Below are 19,344 nucleotides of genomic sequence, written 5' to 3'. Positions count from 1 at the left end.
ATACCTTTCCAAAATATTACATATCTGTTCAATGCACCAGTTTTAATACTAGATATACTATAAATTTTTACCAGAAACAATGATAATGAAAATACTACATGTATCTCTTTATTCTCTTTTACTGATAAATATGATCTTGAGAGAAAAATCTCGCCTTTTGCAAATTAAATTTTTCGTCTCTCAAAAATACCCTTCTAAGATCCAACACATTACATATCTGTTCAATGCACCAGTCTGAATTTTTGTAAATAATAAGCAGAAACAAATGCTAATGAAAATACAATCTCTTTTACTTATAAAAGTCCCTTCAGAGCAAATCATCTATTACCTACATTAACGTGTCATTATCAATTACGTTCCAATTATCGCAGTAAACAAGCAACATTCAAACGTTTATCATGGAGTAGGAATCTCTCAGGAAATACGTAATTACTGCTGTCATTTTCATGGTAAATTTTACCGTCAACTTATTCCCATGGAAACTTTTCCTCATATAGCAAAAATTATTTCCGATGTAGTTTGGACGTAATTTTCCACGAACAAAATTGTGAATTTATGGCAAATTATCTCTTTTAATTTCCTCCTAAATTCAATATGGTGTACATCAATGACATAATTATTCACACGGACAAATCTTTAAAGGGGCATAACTACTTGAAAATTATGAAATAGCAGTCTGTCTAAAATTAATTGCAAGGACGTCTAGCAAACTTCCTTCAAAGACCACCTAAGAAAAAGAGATTTAGAAATCTCTGATTAGTAATAACTTTTGTTGAAAGATATCTGTTGAGAAGGCTCAACCTAAGCAGAATTTTATCGGAATTGCAACTTTTTAAACATACATTGCAGGAGAGATCTCTAAAGTATATTGCGTTAGCCTAATACAGTGTAGGAACTCTTCAACATTATTTTTCAAAACATTCTATCTGATTTCTGAAAATAAAATTGCACACATAAACAAAATAACTGATCAATACTCAAATGAATTCAATTCTTGGTGCAATCAATGTCAGAGGCGGATTTAGGGGGAAAAATTTGGTTGCTTATATAAGGAATCACTGAAGCGTGACTGGAGCTAATATACACAGTGTTTTGACAACAATGCATCAAATTTTACTGGTACTATAAAACAACCTCCACTTAAGCATTTACCATTCATCTTCTTCTTGGCTCAAACAGTTTTTCTCAATTGCGATAAAAAGCAAAGTCTTCATTTCATTTCAACATTTAAGAACAAAAAATTTGGTTAGAAATTCAATAATGTCATAAAAGAGGGGCAAAAGATACCTGAAGCACATTCAAACTCATAGATGGAAAATAAATGACGATAAATTTATAAATTTCCTCTCCGACTTTCAATGAAATAAAATTATTTTTTCTCTTTCTTTCTCAGACAGTTTCGTTTCCTCTCTCAAGAAACATGCATATGTACATTGAACACACAACTGCAAACTAAAAAATGCCTACCTTAAGGCTTGCTGTCTTTCTTCCAAAGTTTCCTTCTTCTGGGGTGACGAGTCACTCATGACTATGGTAAATCCTCTGATGAACCTTTACCATTGTTCCTATTAAAAAAGGCAAAAGGGTTCAAAACTGTGCACCACTTATTGCGGACCTGTTTTTGTATTGTTATGAGTTACAATTTATGACTAAAATTAGCAAAGACCCATCAAAACAACATTTGATACAAAAATTTAACAATACTTTTAGATATTTGGATGATATATTGGCTCTAAATAATGACGACTTCAGTATGTATACTAAAGAAATTTATCCTGTAGAACTTACTTTAAATAAAGCTAATGATAACAATGACCACTGCCCTTTCCTCGATCTTGATATCTATATCATAAACGGGAAGCTTAATACAAAAATTTATGATAAAAGAGATGATTTTTCATTTCCTATTGTTAATTATCCATTTTTAGATGGTGACGTTCCCTTGTCACCATCTTATGGTGTTTATATATCTCAACTTGTACGATTCACTCGTGTATGTAACAATGTATTAGATTTTAGCGAGAGAAATTTATGTATTACTGAAAAATTATTACACCAGGGTTTTCGATATCACAAACTGGTCAAAACATTTACTAAATTTTATCACCGGTATAAGGAAATAATTCGTAAATATAACTCAACATGCAGACATCTTATACGTTCAGGTATTTCACATCCAAAATTTTATGGAAATATTCTTTATAAAGCACAAAAATGTCAGTATTCTCCTCAGAAACTAACAAAACCTTTAAATAGACTTATTAAAAGGGGATATAGTTACGATACTGTTGTCAGGTCATTAAAGATTGCATATTTTGGCTTTAACATTAATTCACTGATAGGGTCTTTGCATCGGAACTAAACACATGTATTTCTAAAAAAAACAGTTGTTGGCATGACACGGGTTATGTTCTTCTCATATATTTTATGATAGTATGATACTAAACCCCTAACGGGAGGGATTGTACCTGATATTCATATGATGAAGACATAATCTTTCAATCAGTTTAATTGAGGTCTGGAGCTGGCTTGTCAGTTAACTGCTAGTAGTCTGTTGTTATTTATGTATTATTGTCATTTTATTTATTTTCTTTTGTTACATCTTTTGACATCAGACTCGGACTTCTCTTGAACTGAATTTTAATGTGCGTATTGTTATTCTTTTACTTTTCTACATTGGCTAGAGGTATAGGGGGAGGGTTGAGATCTCATAAACATGTTTAACCCCGCCGCAATTTTGCGCCTGTCCCAAGTCAGGAGCCTCTGGCCTTTGTTAGTCTTGTATGATTTTAAATTTTAGTTTCTTGTGTATAATTCGGAGTTTAGTATGACGTCCATTATCACTGTACTATTATGCATATTTTAGGGGCCAGCTGAAGGACACCTACGGGTGCGGGAATCCTCGCTACATTGAAGACCCATTGGTTGCCTTCGGCTGTTGTTTGCTCTATGGTCGGGTGGTTGTCGCTTTGACATATTCACCATTTCCTTTCTCAATTTTACTATATCAAAATATTTTGATCATAATGATTATGATGGCCTGGTGCAGGTCTCATGTCTAGCTGCAAAATTAATGCATACTGTAAAAGCAGAAATCTTTCGTGGAGGATTTAATTTCGTTTATTTCGTGGGAAGAATATATCCACGCACGAAATTAAAAACCCCACGAAATTTAACCTTCATATAATATCACTACCATTTAATGGAAACCACGAAATTAAATCCCTACGAAAATTAATGTGTCTACAGTGTTCAGGAAAAGAACATGTAAATGAAACATAGAGATTAATAACTGGCCTTTTTCATATCAGCCCGGGTATCATCCTAAGATTCCCATATCAGCACAAGATGAAGTCTAGATGCTGATATGGGTCATTGGATGATACCTGGGCCGATTTTGAAAATATAAAAAAGAAGATGTGGTATGATTGCCAATGTGACAACTGTGTCCACAACAGACCAAAATGGCACAGACATTAACAACTATGGGTCACCATACGGCCTTCAACAATGAGCAAAGCCCATGGAAAAGGCCATTTATTAATCTCTTTATCATATACTTCTGAAAAATGAAGAAGAATAACACTTGAAGCTGATATGGATTTCTACCAGTGACGTCATAGGGCTAATAATTGGTTATCAGACTGAGGGTGCAAATACGGCTTGTCTTCTTTTGGTCATCACACATATGTGAAAAGCACTGTATTAGGCATGAAATATATATGATAAATGAAAATTAACACTGCTTTGTAGCAGACTGACATGCTGTGCCAGAATTTTAACATGCTAGTTCAGAAGGTAATAGTCCACAGGTAGACATTGTCAGGGATGGGGTAATTAAAAATGTAATGGTAATTAAGTGTAATGCATTACAATTTTCCATGTAATTGAATGTAATGTGTAATTGAGCATTTTTTTAATTACATGTAATGGTAATTTAATTAATTACATTGAAAAAAGCATGTAATGCTCAATTACTTTTGAATTACATTTCAATTACATGTACTTTTATGGTGTTATAGATAAGGATTTGTGTTTAATAATATAAATTGTAAAATTATATATATTTTTCAAATATTAATATAAATGGTTTTTTTAATATATGAACATGATGAAGTCTGTAATTTATTCTGAAGTTTTATATCATTTTTTTGACCTACAGATTTTTTTTGAATAGTCTTATAATTTAAAAAAATATAAGGGTTGTTCAGTTTTTAAGAAAGATCTCTTAACTAACTTAGATTGATAAGTAATAAACACCTTGTTAAACAAAAACAATAAAATGTGTCACTGTGAAAAACATCTTTCTGAGACAGTTCATTTAGAATTTAAAATCACTGCATACAATCATTTTGTCAAATTAGTATACACAAAAGGATTATAAGAATAAAAATTAACAGCTGTAAAAGCAAACAGCAATTAATCAGATTAAAATGTCCCGGGGCAATGCCACTTTTACAGATAATTTATTTAATTAGCAAAATATTGCTAATATTTAGACATAATATGCATTGTTTGTACTAAAAATTATTTTCAATATTGTGACAAGCACACTTTCATTTGACTTTTTAATATTTTTAAAATAAAATAAAAAAATATTTTAAATTCATTTATAATTTCTTTATTCATATAATGTTTTATTCAAATGAGTTCATTTCTGAGATGTCAAAATACCTCTTGATGTATTGTCAAGTTAATAGGAACAAATTCCCTCTCCTATCAATATAATGGTCTTCTAATTAATCATAAAACTTCCATGTCTGGATCAAGCAATATCTTGCACAACATTAGCTCCTGTCGAAAGATTATTTACAATTGCTGTTTTCAGACCAGAAGATTCAGACTAATTGACTCAACATTAGAATAACTATATTAAATGATTATCAAATGCAACGCTTAAACTATGCTTACTGAATATTTTACACATGCATTATATAAACATGTAAATTATTGTTAAAAAATATCATGATGAAATGTAATGTGTAATTTAATTAATTACTTTAGTAAAGTAATTGTAATTTAATTAACTACATTTCAAAAACTGTGTAATGTGTAATTAGTGTAATTGACCATTTTTGCAATGTAATGTGTAATTTAATTAATTACATTCCAATGTAATTGACCCCAAGTCTGGACATTGTTTTACATTGTCATTTCAGGGCCTGTTATAGCTGACTATGCGGAATGGGCTTTGCTCATTGTTGAAGGCTGAACGGTGACCTATAGTTGTTAATTTCTGTTATTTTGGTCTCTTGTGGAGAGTTGTCTCATTGATGATCATACCACATCTTCTTTTTTTATATTCCCCGTACCTGGACAAATTATTCCAACTCCAAGCCAACCAGTCTCTACACTTACTCTATAAAGTACATTTTGTAGACTGCTGAGCGGAGAATAAACAAATACCAATTTCAAAGTGTTTGGTTTGACCAAGGAGTTGTTAGAATATCCAATAGCATGTTCTTGAGGTGAACTACTTACCACAACACCACAAAGCCAGGAAATAAATAAATTCAAACTATTTAGCATTTGTGTTTCTCAATTCTCAATACATTTTCACTTACATTGTAACTAGTACACATTTTTATTTAGGCCAGCTCAGACGCCCACCTCCAAGGGTGGGATTTTCTCTCTGTGTTGAAGACCCATTGGTGGCCTTTGGCTGTTATCTGCTCCAAAAATCAACTTTACTATAATGATTTGGGTGTTTGAGATAAGCCGTTTGGTTGAAATGAACCTTATACTGCACAAATATTGGAAAAGAAAAACATATCTAGAGTTGTCTCCTATTTCTGGCTGACCGTAACTTTATGTTGTAACCTCAGATGATGATCCACTTACCAATACTGTTTAATGTATCAAACGTAAACATCACTCTTTTCTATTTGAAGTCAAATTCACAAGTATGATTTCAAGGGATTTGTTAAAATGGTTACTGTCAATTTTTATATATTGTATTTTTCAAGGATTTTGACTGATGAAATTCAACCTAAATAACTTTGTGGTACCACCTCCTCATATAATGTTTATGAAATTGCTATGATATATATATGTTTGTATTTTTGTGTATAACAAATTTGTATTGTCTTGGTATCAATCCTGTAATTTTGGATTTTAAACCAATAAAAATTACTTACTTACTTACTTACCTTAAAACATCCCATTTTTCACCTGACATTGAATTTAGCATAAATTGATCGAATTAACTATATCAAAATAACTTGTTTGAAAAATGCTGTTTCTAGTTTACCCTTTTGTCTTCAAACATCTTTGTTTTCCAACAGAATATTTTGCCTCTAATTACAAAATGTATAATGAATTTTACTCTTTTAAAAAAAAGATTACTTATAGTATACATTAATATTAAACTCAAATACCTTATTCTGATTACAAAAGTTCTTCTCTTTTTCAGCCAAGAGATTAATACAGCATTATTATCCAATCGTTACAAGAATAATTAGTGTCTGGGATTTTCCAATGGAAAGAAGTTTATTTCATTTATGGACAAGGTGATATCAATATTTCAAAGACGATTTATCAAGCATATTCTACCAGAGACATATATACACATGTGTATATATGTCTCTGATTCTACATTGCAAATTCAGAAGTACATTCTTGAAAATTAGAATATGGGGTGGCCGGTCATCTTATATCATTGTATATAGCATGTATAGACTTATTGAAATATTGTTTGCAGCTTTCCTGATGAAATTAAATCAAAGAAAGAGGCTCAATAATAAATGAAATATAAGTTAAGGATATGTGCTCCTCAAGTATTTTAATTTTTGATAATACAGATACATGTATTTGGAATCATCTGGTTTTAATCATCATCATCGTAGTCATGTAGCATGTGTAGTTCCATTAAAATTTTTGCCAGTAACCCTTACTTTTTTCCCATAGTTTGATTACATATAGTTCAACTCTGTATAATGATTTGTTGTGGAATGACGGAATGACAGAATTACGGAATTACCAAATTTCGGAATCATGGAACTACGGACAAGGGGTAAAACTATATGTCACCAACAACTTTGTTGCAGGACCATATAAACTCTGTATATGTACCATATAGCAGGTATATTTTAGCATGTTTAGCGAGTGTAAAATTTCGGGATTTTCATTGAATTAAGGGTATAAAAAATATTTTGGTCATTATCATTTTGGTGGATTCAAACTTTCCTGAATACCTTTGCATGTGAACTTTTAAATTTTAAATTTTATATTTACACCCCGCGAAAATAACGCACTATATGGCATGTATGGTAACAGGCTATTATTTCAACTTTTTTTTTATTTTTGATTATGGAATTTGCATTATTTCTTGTGCTTGAAATTTTTGATAAATTCCATGTTTCTTCTGTACTTTAATGTTCTGTGCTGCGCACAACACTTTCTATTAGAGAAGACAGTACATTTTTAATAGAATGTATTGTGCCGCACATAACACTATCTTTACAAAATACATTGTATGGGAGGTGTTATGAACCACTCAAAACATTATACTACCAAATAAACATGGAATTCATTAAAAGTTTCAAGTACAAGAAATAATGCAAATTCCATAATTAAGAATAGTTCCAAATAAAAGCCTGATATATATCGAAATAAATGTCCATAACACACAGATGATGCCCCCCCTTTTTAAGACATACCTTGATAAAAATAAGGAATCAATTTGAGAAAATAATGTAAAATTTATAAACCTAGTTTACCTTTCATCCTTAAACCTAGTTTACCTTTCATCCTAAGACCTAGTTTACCTTTCATCCTTAGACCTAGTTTACCTTTCATCCTTAGACATTGTTCTTTTCAGTAAGAGTAATTTGTTATCAAGAAACATGTAAGTCACTTTTCAAAAAGATCCTTATAAAACTAATAGAAAGGCTATTGAAATTATAGAATTTCTTTCCCATTTCAGGCTTACTGATATCGATTGATACTGTAGGATTATCAAATCATTAGATGAATATTTAGTGTCTTATATTTTCCAGTGCTAATAAGCTTATGTCATTTACAGAAGTTGCATTACGACTTGCAATTTTATAAGTACAAAGATATATGTAGATGTTTAAGGAGTGACTGTAATATTTTTTGTGTCTATGAAGAAATAACATAAAAAAAAATGTGGTGCACATAAAGGGTTATTCTAAAGTGTTTATAGCATTTTATATGTTATTTGGAATAGACAGAAAAAAATATCATAGTCATTTCTTATAATTTAATTCTAAATTCCATTTTAGACAGGAGCAAATTATGAAAAAACATTGATGATGTAACGGTCACATGACAAAATTATGTCTATGAACTGAGACACATAACACTGTCAGCCAATCAGAAAATATGTTACATGTACATCCAAAATTATATCATTACCTTATCAATTTTTAAAAGTACAGTCTATAAAATATCACATCATACTGGAGCAGCTCATAGAAACACACCTTTATTTAACTCTTGTTCCCAAACTTATTTTATAGAAGGATATATATTTGGAACAAGGCGAAAGTGTGAAAAAAATGAGGATGCTTTACTTGTTAATTGGTAATTTGGTATATAACTTTGTCATTGAGCTTACAAGAATGCAGTATTGTCTCAAGAATTGAAAGCAAATAAAATTGAGAATGGAAATGAGAAATGTGTCAAAGAGACAACAACCCGACCAAAAAGCAGAAAACAGCTGAAAGCCACTAATATATAATGAGTCTTCAACACAGTGAAAAATCCTATGACCAGAGGTGTGCTTCAGCTGGCCCCTTAAAACACAAATATGTACTAGTTCCATTACTTAGATGCATTTTTATTAAAAATTTGGTTATAATGAACAGCATTCATGCTTTTCAGGCCATTCTCATTTCCCATGTTGAGTGAGCAGTTGAATTGCATGAATAAATCGACAAATTAAATTTCTTAAATTGCTGTTATAAGGGAATTGTGATTAAGTACAATGGAACAACCATTATTTTTTGTTTATCCTGCAAAATGACCATCACTAAGACAGATAAACATCAATAGTGCAAGGAAACAAGTGTCAAATCATTTGCAAAGAACAGATATTTCGTCATCTAGTGAGGAGAAATATAGATTCCACCACTGCAACAAGTGTGTAATGATACTTCTCACCTTGAGACAGTTAAATAATATTTAAAGTGTTAGGCTTGCAGAGTTTTTTAAATAATTAAAATTTAACTATCCTTAGGTTAAAGAGGTTTGAACAATAACCTTTTAATTAAAAATATTTTGCACAATAAAATTATAAAATGTCACAGTGGGAGCAATGGAGTTTGTATGGTACAATGTATATTTATTTTTTTGGTTTTTGACAGTACAAATATTTTAATGTCAAAACACATAGAAATCTAAATGAAGGGGTCTCACTTGGGGTGGGGGGGGGGGGGGGGGGGGGGTGGATTCTAATCCAATCCTGTATCCTGCTTACTGTTTTGTCTGATTCACATACATGTATCCTGCTAACACTATGTTTACGTAAGCAATTCTCATTTTTTTATAATTTCTTGTGTCTCGCTAGACTTCATTACCCATTTTCAAAACACAATAATTTGACTTTCTTGTTTACAAAAAATCAGCAATCCTGCGTCACACTTAATAGACCACAATGAGACCCACTTTGAAAGGGTATTGCAGGTTGACTGTTTATTGAGAATATCTGTGTGACAGATATCTCCAGATATATCTCCAATTTTCATAGTCATTCTCCTGTCCCTTTTCACAGGATGAGACCAACAATCAAATATTTCCTTCCTATGACATGTATGAGTAACACTATTATAAGTTATATGGTTCGCTACTGACCCCATACGGATCCATAGAGGGTTAGTAAAATCCATAGGGGGTGAGGCCGGAGGCCGAGTCCCCTATGAATTTTATTCACCCTATATGGATCCGTAGGGGGTCATTAGTTAACCGTATAACGAATTTATCGGACGCTGGACTTTTTCTGCGGCGTTTTGTTGAAAAATAAACAATGAAACACAACAACATTAATAGATGACGTCGCCATTAACGCGTCATGAACCCCATATGAAACTTACTAACCCCATACGGTCTCATAGGGGGTCACCACGTGACGGCGTTTAACCAATCACAACGTGATAATTCATCTGTGGTCCGATAAGTATGCTATGTGTACCACATGTGATAAACATGAAATTACCCAAAGTTGATGGTGGGGTTCCTGTTGCTCTGTCTTTAGTATTTTATTCAGGGATCTGGAGACTGTTATCTTTCTTGACATTAATTATTTAATTATTGTGTTAAAAAAGTGTCCTGAAAATGTTTTGACCAACATGACCATTTTCACCAAATGACAACCAAATCCCATGAAAATATCACTATGCAAGTATTCTATAATTAATTCATGAGCTTTTCAAGGTACTGGAGAAAATACTATTGGAATCTCATGAATTTAAACAATTCTGAAAGTTGACAGTGTGTAGGTGTCAATGGTCATTTGGTCAGAACATTTTCTGGACACTTTCTTTATCAAAATAAATGATAAATATTGTGTTGACAGCTTCATCTGATAAGATCATTGTCTAAATAATACATCTTTTCATCAAATTAGTGTGTTGAAAATGTTACAGAAGTCCGTACCTTTAAGTTTTCTGTGAATATTTTTCACCTACACAGCTAAATGAATATGTGGTCGCCATATTGTAGATCCGATATCGATTTGCGAGTTACGTAACACAACACAGAACTTGAGCAAAAAATAATGATTCCCTGTCGTTGTAAAGTGGAATTGGTATTTGCAAGGGGCTTATATAATAAAGTTTGCGATGCATGTGCAATAATGTTGCAAATTATGCTATGCAAGCAGAGAAATTGGATGTGTTTTACTTTTGCAGAATCAGGGCCTTTTTCGCTAAGTGACCGGAAGTCATTTTTCTAATATTTTTTCGTCCCCGTAAAAATCCGTAAAAATTCGCAAAATAGAACAAGTAACAAACAGGCACGAACCCTATTTTTTTTTTTTGGTATACACAATATTAAACCATGGAGGGAGGAGAAACTTTATAGTTAGACGTACATTGTAAATATATTTTAGACTTTTTTTAATAGAAAAAAATGATGGTATCCGGCCCTTTGGGAGTGCTCCGAAGAGAGGAGGAAATTACCTCTGTAATTGATGTGGATTTGGTAGTTGTCAACGTATATTTGTTCAATGGAAACTTTGTTATTAAAACAATGTCATAATACCTATTCCTGTTGGAACAAATATTCTATACCATTTATTCCGTTAGGAACATTTACTGTAATATTTATTCTAGTGGAAATAATATTCATTTGGAACTTATATTATGAAGGAACTTCTATTCCGTGGCAGTCTCCTTTGGGGTTCTTGTTAGTAATTTTTAATTTATAATAAATGTTTATTTCAAGTTCATCATTAATTTGATCTAGACATGCTGAAATAAAAAGTTTTTTTTGTAATCAAACTTCAAAGTATTAAGTATTCAAATTATATGTTACCTCATATATCTATATTTATAAGTTAATGAATAGGCACTGGCTACGGTTACATAGAAATGAAACAATAACAAAAAAAATATTATTGTTACATGTGAGACTAATTGCTGGAATACAGACAGAGGCGTAGCTACCGTTATGCACTTTAGGCACGTGCCTACACATCATTTGTTCACATATATTTTTTTTATTCAAAAAAATAATAAACAACGTGATCTGTAGATGAAAGCCGGTTAAGCAGTTGTCAAAACTCTGTAATTATCGAATGTCATGTGTAGACTAGTCTCCAGTGGCGGATCCATAAATTTTCATAAGTGGGGGCCCACTGACTGACCTAAGAGGGGGCCCGCTCCAGTCACGTTTCAGTGATTCCCTATATAAGCAACTAAATTTTTTCCGAAAAAAGGGGGGGCGGGGCTCTGGTCTCTCGTCCTTAGTGAATGGAATATTGGATAAAATTGAATGTTTTTACGATTTTACCTTATGTAGAAACTATAAACTAGAACTTTGGTTCAGATCATTTCACTTCTATCAACAAAAACTTGAATGAACCTCAACTTAGACACATGAGTTTTTTAATTAGTTGTTACGGTTTTCAACTAGCTTTCCATTTTGTCTTCACCCGTTTGCCAATGTTGGTCGTCCGTTTGGCTGTGCAGGATGTATAAATACGCCGTCACGTCTGGTCAGAATGGGGACATTAAATCCGGATTGAAGGATCGTCAATATGTACTATTAATTAAGTTAAACGTATGTATCAATCAGAACGGATAGATATGACAATACCAAACAGGGTGTTCTGCTTAATTAAAGGGATACGCTGATCTTCGCTGGGCAATGCATATTGTAAATATATTTTTTTTATATTACGGATTGTACTGCGTTATTTAATTCACCAGTCAGATGTTATGGTAAAACCGTTTTCCGTCGGGGGCAAAGTCGGGGGCTTTGTCTCCCCTCCTGAACCCCCTATCAGGGCTCTGCCCTGCACCTGGTGGGGGCCTTGAGCGGCCCCAGACCCCCTGCCGATTGGTGCCTACAGTTGATTTGAATACTGTAAACCAACTTATTTTCGCGGATACTTTATTTCGCGTTTTACCCTTTCTTGACCACTTCGCGGCTATTTAATTTCTCGATTTTCTGATTACTTGATGAAGTTTAATAAGGAAAGATCAAATTTTTAACATATTCGCGTTATTTTTCTACTCGCGAAAATCGCGAAACTAAATCGCTCGCGAAAATAAGTTGGTTTACAGTACCTACGCCCCTGATAACTATGCAAATACCAATACCCTTTCAAAATCTGGTTCTTCTTTGGCATTAGTTATTAAATCCTTCGAGGAAAACAGTGGCTCGCTAATTTCATGGTTCTTACTCAATAAAAAGCAGGATAATCAAGAAAAAAATCAATCCCGATGATAGCGAATGGAAGTAAACACATAAAAACAACATAGTCTTCAACTTAAATGGGAACAACATCAAATGCGACGATGAAGTGAAACTAGTTGGAGTGATTAAACCAATACATGTATATCGAACATCTTTCATCATGCATGTCAACTTTAAGTTACTGCTAACTCACTTGGCATTTTTGTAGCGAGCGCAACACAAAAAAAAAACTAAAACAAAACCTGTCAGAACCGGAGCGCTCAGATCCATCTATAATGACTATACACTGATACTGACTCATAGGAACAATTACTCAAACAATCTCAACTACCAACACTTAAAACCAGATGCACGAAAACCATGGCATTAGAAACTTACAAACTCACGGATTGTTACAAAATCCAGTCCAGAGTTCTTACAAAATTCATTAAACTTTAATAAAAAATACTCATATAATATAGTGTTATGAACAGGCTGTTTCTGTATTGGCCCTGTTATAGATTCGAGGTTAGCTGTATTGGCCCTGTTATAGATTCGAGGTTAGCTGTATTGGCCCTGTTATAGATTCGAGGTTAGCTGTATTGGCCCTGTTATAGATTCGAGGTTAGCTGTATTGGCCCTGTTATAGATTCGAGGCTAGCTGTATTGGACCCGAGACTCGACAACTAAGAACTAAATATATAGAAGGTATGGTAAATGGAACTTAAGCATTGACGTGCTTTTTTTCTTTCTTTTTTAGCTTGCTTGCTATGCATCTTTGCTTAGATAATACATATTAATTCAATTTAATTCAATTTAATTCAAAGTTTTATTGCCATATAAACTTTACAGTTTGTGACATATAACAACAACAAAAACAAATAAAGACAATTGATTTATGTTTTTTGATTGAGTTAAGCCTGCCAATTGATCTTTTATCGTGTGTTTTTCTATGTTGTGATGTTATGCTATTGTTTCAGAAGGTTTGGTACCATTAAAACGTTTAATCCCGCTGCAAATGTTTGCACCTGTCCTAAGTCAGCAATCTGATGTACAGTAGTTGTCGGCTTTTAATATTTTTTAATTGTTTTAAATTATCACAGGTTTTTAGTCAATTTATATCAATGTTAGATTAAGAAAGAATATATTTTGCAAAAGTGAACCATGAATAGGAGCCACTAGAATCTAAAGTTTTAGTTAATTAAAAGATTCATGTAATAAGGCATTCAAATTTGAGGTGAAAAGTATGGTGGCCGGTTAAGGCCATTTCGCATTTTCGGGTTTTCGCCTTTCTTATTCTATAAGGCGAAGTCGAAAACGCGAAAATCGTGAAGTCGAAAACGCGAAGTCGAAAATGCGAAATAGCGAAATGCGAAATAGCGAAATGCGAAATCGCGAAGTCGAAAACGCGAATTAGAAAACGCGAAATTGCGAAAAGGCGAAGTCGAAAACGCGAAAATCGTGAAGTCGAAAACGCGAAATCGATTTTGCGTTTTTGACTTCGCCTTTTCGCGTTTTAACCTTTTCGACTTCGCGTTTTCGCGTTTTCGCTATTTCGTGTTTTCGCGTTTTTGCATTTTCGCGATTTCGCCTTTTCGTCTTTTCGCCTTTTCGCGTTTTTACGATATACAAGTTATTATAGCATAACATTTTAAATATAATTGTAGACAAGACTACAAGACTCAAGGATCCGTGTTAGGACCGGTGTTGTTTTTAATTTTTATTAATGATCTTCCTTTGTCTAATCCTAATCATAACACCGATTTATTTGCTGATGATAGCACCATATCAGTCATTGGACAAAACAAAAGTTGCATCAGTCAAAAACTTAATACGGTTTTACAAGATATTTTTCGCTGGTGTGATGACAATAAAATGGCTGTAAATGTATCTAAAACGAAAGCTATATGCATTGGATCTAAACAAAAGCTTTCCGTTACATCAAATGAAAACATCAATCTTGCTTTAAATGGACAACAAATTATAGAAAGTACACGAGAAAAGGTTCTAGGTGTTTTTATTGATGCATCTCTATCTTGGTCTTCTCATATCGATTATATAATCAAAAAAGTTAACTCTTCTTTAGCTTTACGAAAAAGGATAAAGAAATATTTAAATCACAAAGCTAGACAAATGTACTATAACGCTTACGTTTTACCTCACTTAGATTATTGTTGTTCAATATGGGGAAACTGTAATAACTTTCTATTAGATAGTTTACTAAAACTGCAAAAAAGGGCAGCAAGAATAATTTTAGACAAACATGATTACACCAAACCTTCAAGAGAATTATTTCACGAATGTAACATTGTGCCAATCACACAAAGAATACTTTATCACAAATCATTACTAATGTATAAGGCAAAACATGGCTTAGCTCCAGAATATACGTCCAATCTTATTGTATCAGCTTCTGTAAACCAAAAATATAATACGAGATTTCCATCCTCAGATAATTTTATTATTCCAAAACCAAATACAGAGTTGTATAAGTCTAGTTTCTCGTATACTGGACCAAAAGTGTGGAATGCTCTTCCTAATTCAATCAAAAAATCAAATACAGTATCAGAATTTAAACATAAATACAAATCTATGTACTATAGGTTGCACTTTGTAAATACAGCAGTTTCTCAAAACACGCCTCTTTTGGGGAGAATATTCATAGAAAATTAATTTTGTTTACATACTGGTTCCCAGTTATGCTCTCTGTGTTCCATATCGCAGAGACAGAACTTGGGAATGTTACCAGTAAATAAACACGTGCATATTGTTTACATTGAAATCTGTGGTAACCTTTCATTCGAGGTAGGGGTAGTACAGAAAATTAGTGTAAGTTTAAACTTAAGTTAAGTTAAAAAGTTCAGGGCATATAAACGTTGAAAATATGTCGCACAGCCCTATATTTTGACCTTTGAAAAATATTGTGGTGCATATGAACTTTCAATTCTAGGATAAGATTTTTTTCAAAACTTCATAGTAAAAGTGGTACAGTTTTAGCCGTAAAAGGAGTTCCTATGGAAAATTGCATTGTCAATATTTACAGAAATGCAACCTTTAACATTACAATCATATTTGTACTGTAATGCCATATCATAATTGTATATTGTATTTTAAATTGTATATAATCTTTATTTAACATTATTATTGATGCATTGTTTATTTTTAATGAAATTATTATTGTATTAAAAGAGCCTTATTGAATTTTTTTTTTTTTTTTTTTTTTTTTTTTTTATATCTTTATTCAACATGAAAATTGGTGTAATCCAAATGAGTTACTCTCTCTAAATAAAGATATTATTATTATTAGTAGTAGTAGTAGTAGTAGTAGTAGTATAAGTCATTGAAATGATTGTCATATAAATTTAATATCTGTGACGTATTTTAAATATTTTCATAAATTAGACAATTTCTTTACATTCTTTGTTGACAATTACTGAACAAATTTAAAAACAGATGCATTTGTATATAAAATACCTTTAAATATACAATTTGCCGCGGAATTTATAGTTTGGACATTTTAGAATAAAAGATTAATCATTATTATCGCCATGGTTACTTAAAATACATAATATTTCATTTAATGCTCTTGTTGTGAATCTAAAATTTTTAATATTAAAATAGCTTGTGTGAAAAATGTTTAAAATTTAATACATTGTGGAGATAAGACTTTTGTCAAATAAAACTTGGACGGTTTCGCAAAGCTATCCCAAGACCTTATTATAAGATACTAGAATATCTTATGACATGTCTTATGATCCTCTTAGGACTATCCAAGACCTCGCCTTAAAACTGTCGTAGGTTGATCTTAGCAAAGATATCCTAAACCTGTCGCATGTGCTTTTAATTTAAACAAAAAGTAACCTGGATTTATGGAAAATTCATGAAAATGTAAAATGTGTTTCCCGTATATGATTAATATTTCAAATTTTCAAAGATGGAAATGTGTTCATCTACAGGAGACACTAAGGGACAAGGGGTATACTGTTGAATGCTGTAGACAATAACAACAATCCTCCCCGTGTCAGAACCAGATTAACAAAACAAATAGAGAAACTGAATCTGGTCAATTAACAAATATATTTTGAAATGTCAAAAATATGATTTCAAGCAAATTGTATACTCACAGGCATTTTATACAATTGTATCTGTTTTTTAAATTTGTTCGGTGATAATAATAATAATAATTCAGGGGCGGATCCAGGATTTTGGAAAGGGTTGAAGTTTTTTAAAGTTTTTAAGTTTCGGCGAGTGGAGCGGGGCGAACAATTTTTGGGACCTTTTTTAGGCTAAAAACATAAAATATATAGTGTAATATGCACTATTTAAACGATTCCTGACGCAGGGCATGTATATTTTGTAGTTGCTGTAGAGTGTAAGGGTTGGATATATTCGATGCTGTATTCTCCCTTTTTTGTCTATCATTAAATGATACTAGTAGTATGGATCCAAAGCTATGTTCTAATAAATTTGATGTGCATGGGACTTATCAGTAAAAAATAGACATGGAAAATTCTCACCGGTTTGTTGCAAGTAATAAGGTTATCATAGCCTCACAAATGTCGTGTTGTAAACAATACGCCGGGCTATATGATTAAATTTAAAATACGACAGTCACGAGTTAAAAAAGACAAACAAGCAATTTTTATCCAAATGTTTGGTTGATATATTTCACCCAACAAAATTAAGGGAAATGAGGGTTTTCAAATCAACCAATCGCTAATAATGTCAGTCTGGAATGACAACGAAGTTATGATTGACGGCTGACAAATTGAGACATAAAGGCCACACCCAGCAGGCAGCTAGGTTGCAGTCTGTTCTTGAAAAAAAGTATTCAATATATCATTTCGGCGAAACAGATATGCCGGCCGGACATGAAAACTCTTGTCACAAAATAAAATATGCCCGTTTTTATTCATCATGTTCATTGAATGACATGCTTAATAATTCTGTTGGAAATTTTCGTTTCTAATAGCAAATATGTGGACAAAATTATTGTTTTTTATGCCCCACCTACGATAGTAGAGGGGCATTATGTTTTCTGGTCTGTGCCTCCGTTCGTCCGTCCGTCCGTCTGTGCCTCCGTTCGTCCGTCCGCTTCAGGTTAAAGTTTTTGGTCAAGGTAGTTTTTGAAGAAGTTGAAGTCCAATCAACTTGAAACTTAGTACACTTGTTCCCCATGATATGATCTTTCTAATTTTAATGCCAAATTATAGTTTTGACCCCAATTTCATGGTCCACTGAACATAGAAAATGATAGTGCGAAGTTCAGGTTAAAGTTTTTAGTCAAGGTAGTTTTTTAAGAAGTTAAAGTTACATCAACTTGAAACTTAGTACACATGTTCCCTATGATATGATCTTTCTAATTTTGATTCCAAATTAAAGTTTTGACCCCATTTTCACGGTCCACTGAACATAGAAAATGATAGTGCGAGTGGGGCATTCGTGTACTATGGACACATTCTTGTTCAATCCAGATATGACCAGATTTTTTGTTTAAGGCATAATTCAGAGTCATATTTTTTCTCTCCAATATCTAAGACTGTCTCCTCAAATGAAATTGTTCGTACATTAGACTTTAAATGTATATAGAGCTCATACTGACTGGGGATCATTATTCAGCTATGTTATTTTAAAAGTTTAAAATAGGCTGGGGCGTTTGGGGTTTAACATGTTTTCGTACGTGTTTAATATTGATGCGGAACTTTTTTGTCAAGAGAGTGTAATAGTCTATATATATAGAGTATTACTTTCTGTTTGGTGGAATAATGTAATAGAAGTCAATACGTTCTTGCTCAATCCTGTGTCGCTTTGAAAGTGTCATGATTGCCATCCTCAGCAAAAGCAATGTTTTAATGTAATTTGAATATTAAAATGACTGAGCGACGGGTTTTTCGATACACTGGCCAACTCAGGCCACCATAGCGAATCACAGACACAGGACTTTTACAATCAGTAGATTCCAGCTAACAATATATTTAAAATTAAAGAATTTTCGCATAAACTAAGATAAAGAGTACAAGGGAAATGGCAAAGTTCACGAAGTCTAGTCTGATTAATCATTTGAAAAAAAAAGTCGAGCGTACGCCCTCTACGCCCCCTCTGAATCCGCCACTGATAATTAATAGAGTTACTCATTTGGATTAAACAATTTTAAATAAGGCTCCCTATATATAATATCAACTATACGACTAAAACATAATTAACCTACTTATATACACATGTAAACAATAGATGAATATAAACAAAATATAATTTCAACCACAAAAACCTTAACTTCTAAATTTGACACTTTTAAAAAGATAATGACTTGTTAGAGTATTTGAAACAAAGAATGTATTAAAGGAATGATATTTAATGTAAACCACAAATATATGAAATGTATATGACAATCATTTGAATGACTATATGGTCCGAGACCACAATTCTTTCGTAGTGCATTTCTTTTAGAACATATATGAAAATTTAAAAAATCCCACCTTCGCT

General features: G+C 32.4%; 1 protein-coding gene across 4 annotated transcripts in view; it reads right to left on the bottom strand.

Moving 5' to 3' along the window:
• LOC143055002 (uncharacterized) overlaps nt 1-10,883 on the bottom strand; it is a 162,670-nt gene extending 151,787 nt beyond the window's left edge. For 3 of the 4 annotated variants that reach the window (XM_076228118.1, XM_076228117.1, XM_076228119.1), the window contains exons 1-2: nt 10,618-10,883; nt 1,468-1,565 (exon numbers count right to left, since the gene is read on the bottom strand). In XM_076228118.1, the coding sequence (XP_076084233.1) occupies nt 1,468-1,526 (59 nt within the window). In that variant the 5' untranslated portion in view covers nt 1,527-1,565; nt 10,618-10,883. The remainder of the gene's footprint in view (nt 1-1,467; nt 1,566-10,617) is intronic. The other variant, XM_076228116.1, reaches the window with a different exon arrangement.
• Between the last annotated feature and the right edge of the window lie 8,461 nt (nt 10,884-19,344).

Source organism: Mytilus galloprovincialis, chromosome 12, assembly GCF_965363235.1.
Source record: "Mytilus galloprovincialis chromosome 12, xbMytGall1.hap1.1, whole genome shotgun sequence".
Lineage (NCBI taxonomy): Eukaryota > Metazoa > Mollusca > Bivalvia > Mytilida > Mytilidae > Mytilus > Mytilus galloprovincialis.
Note: the sequence above shows the minus strand (reverse complement) of the source record. Positions and strands in the feature narration are given on the sequence as shown.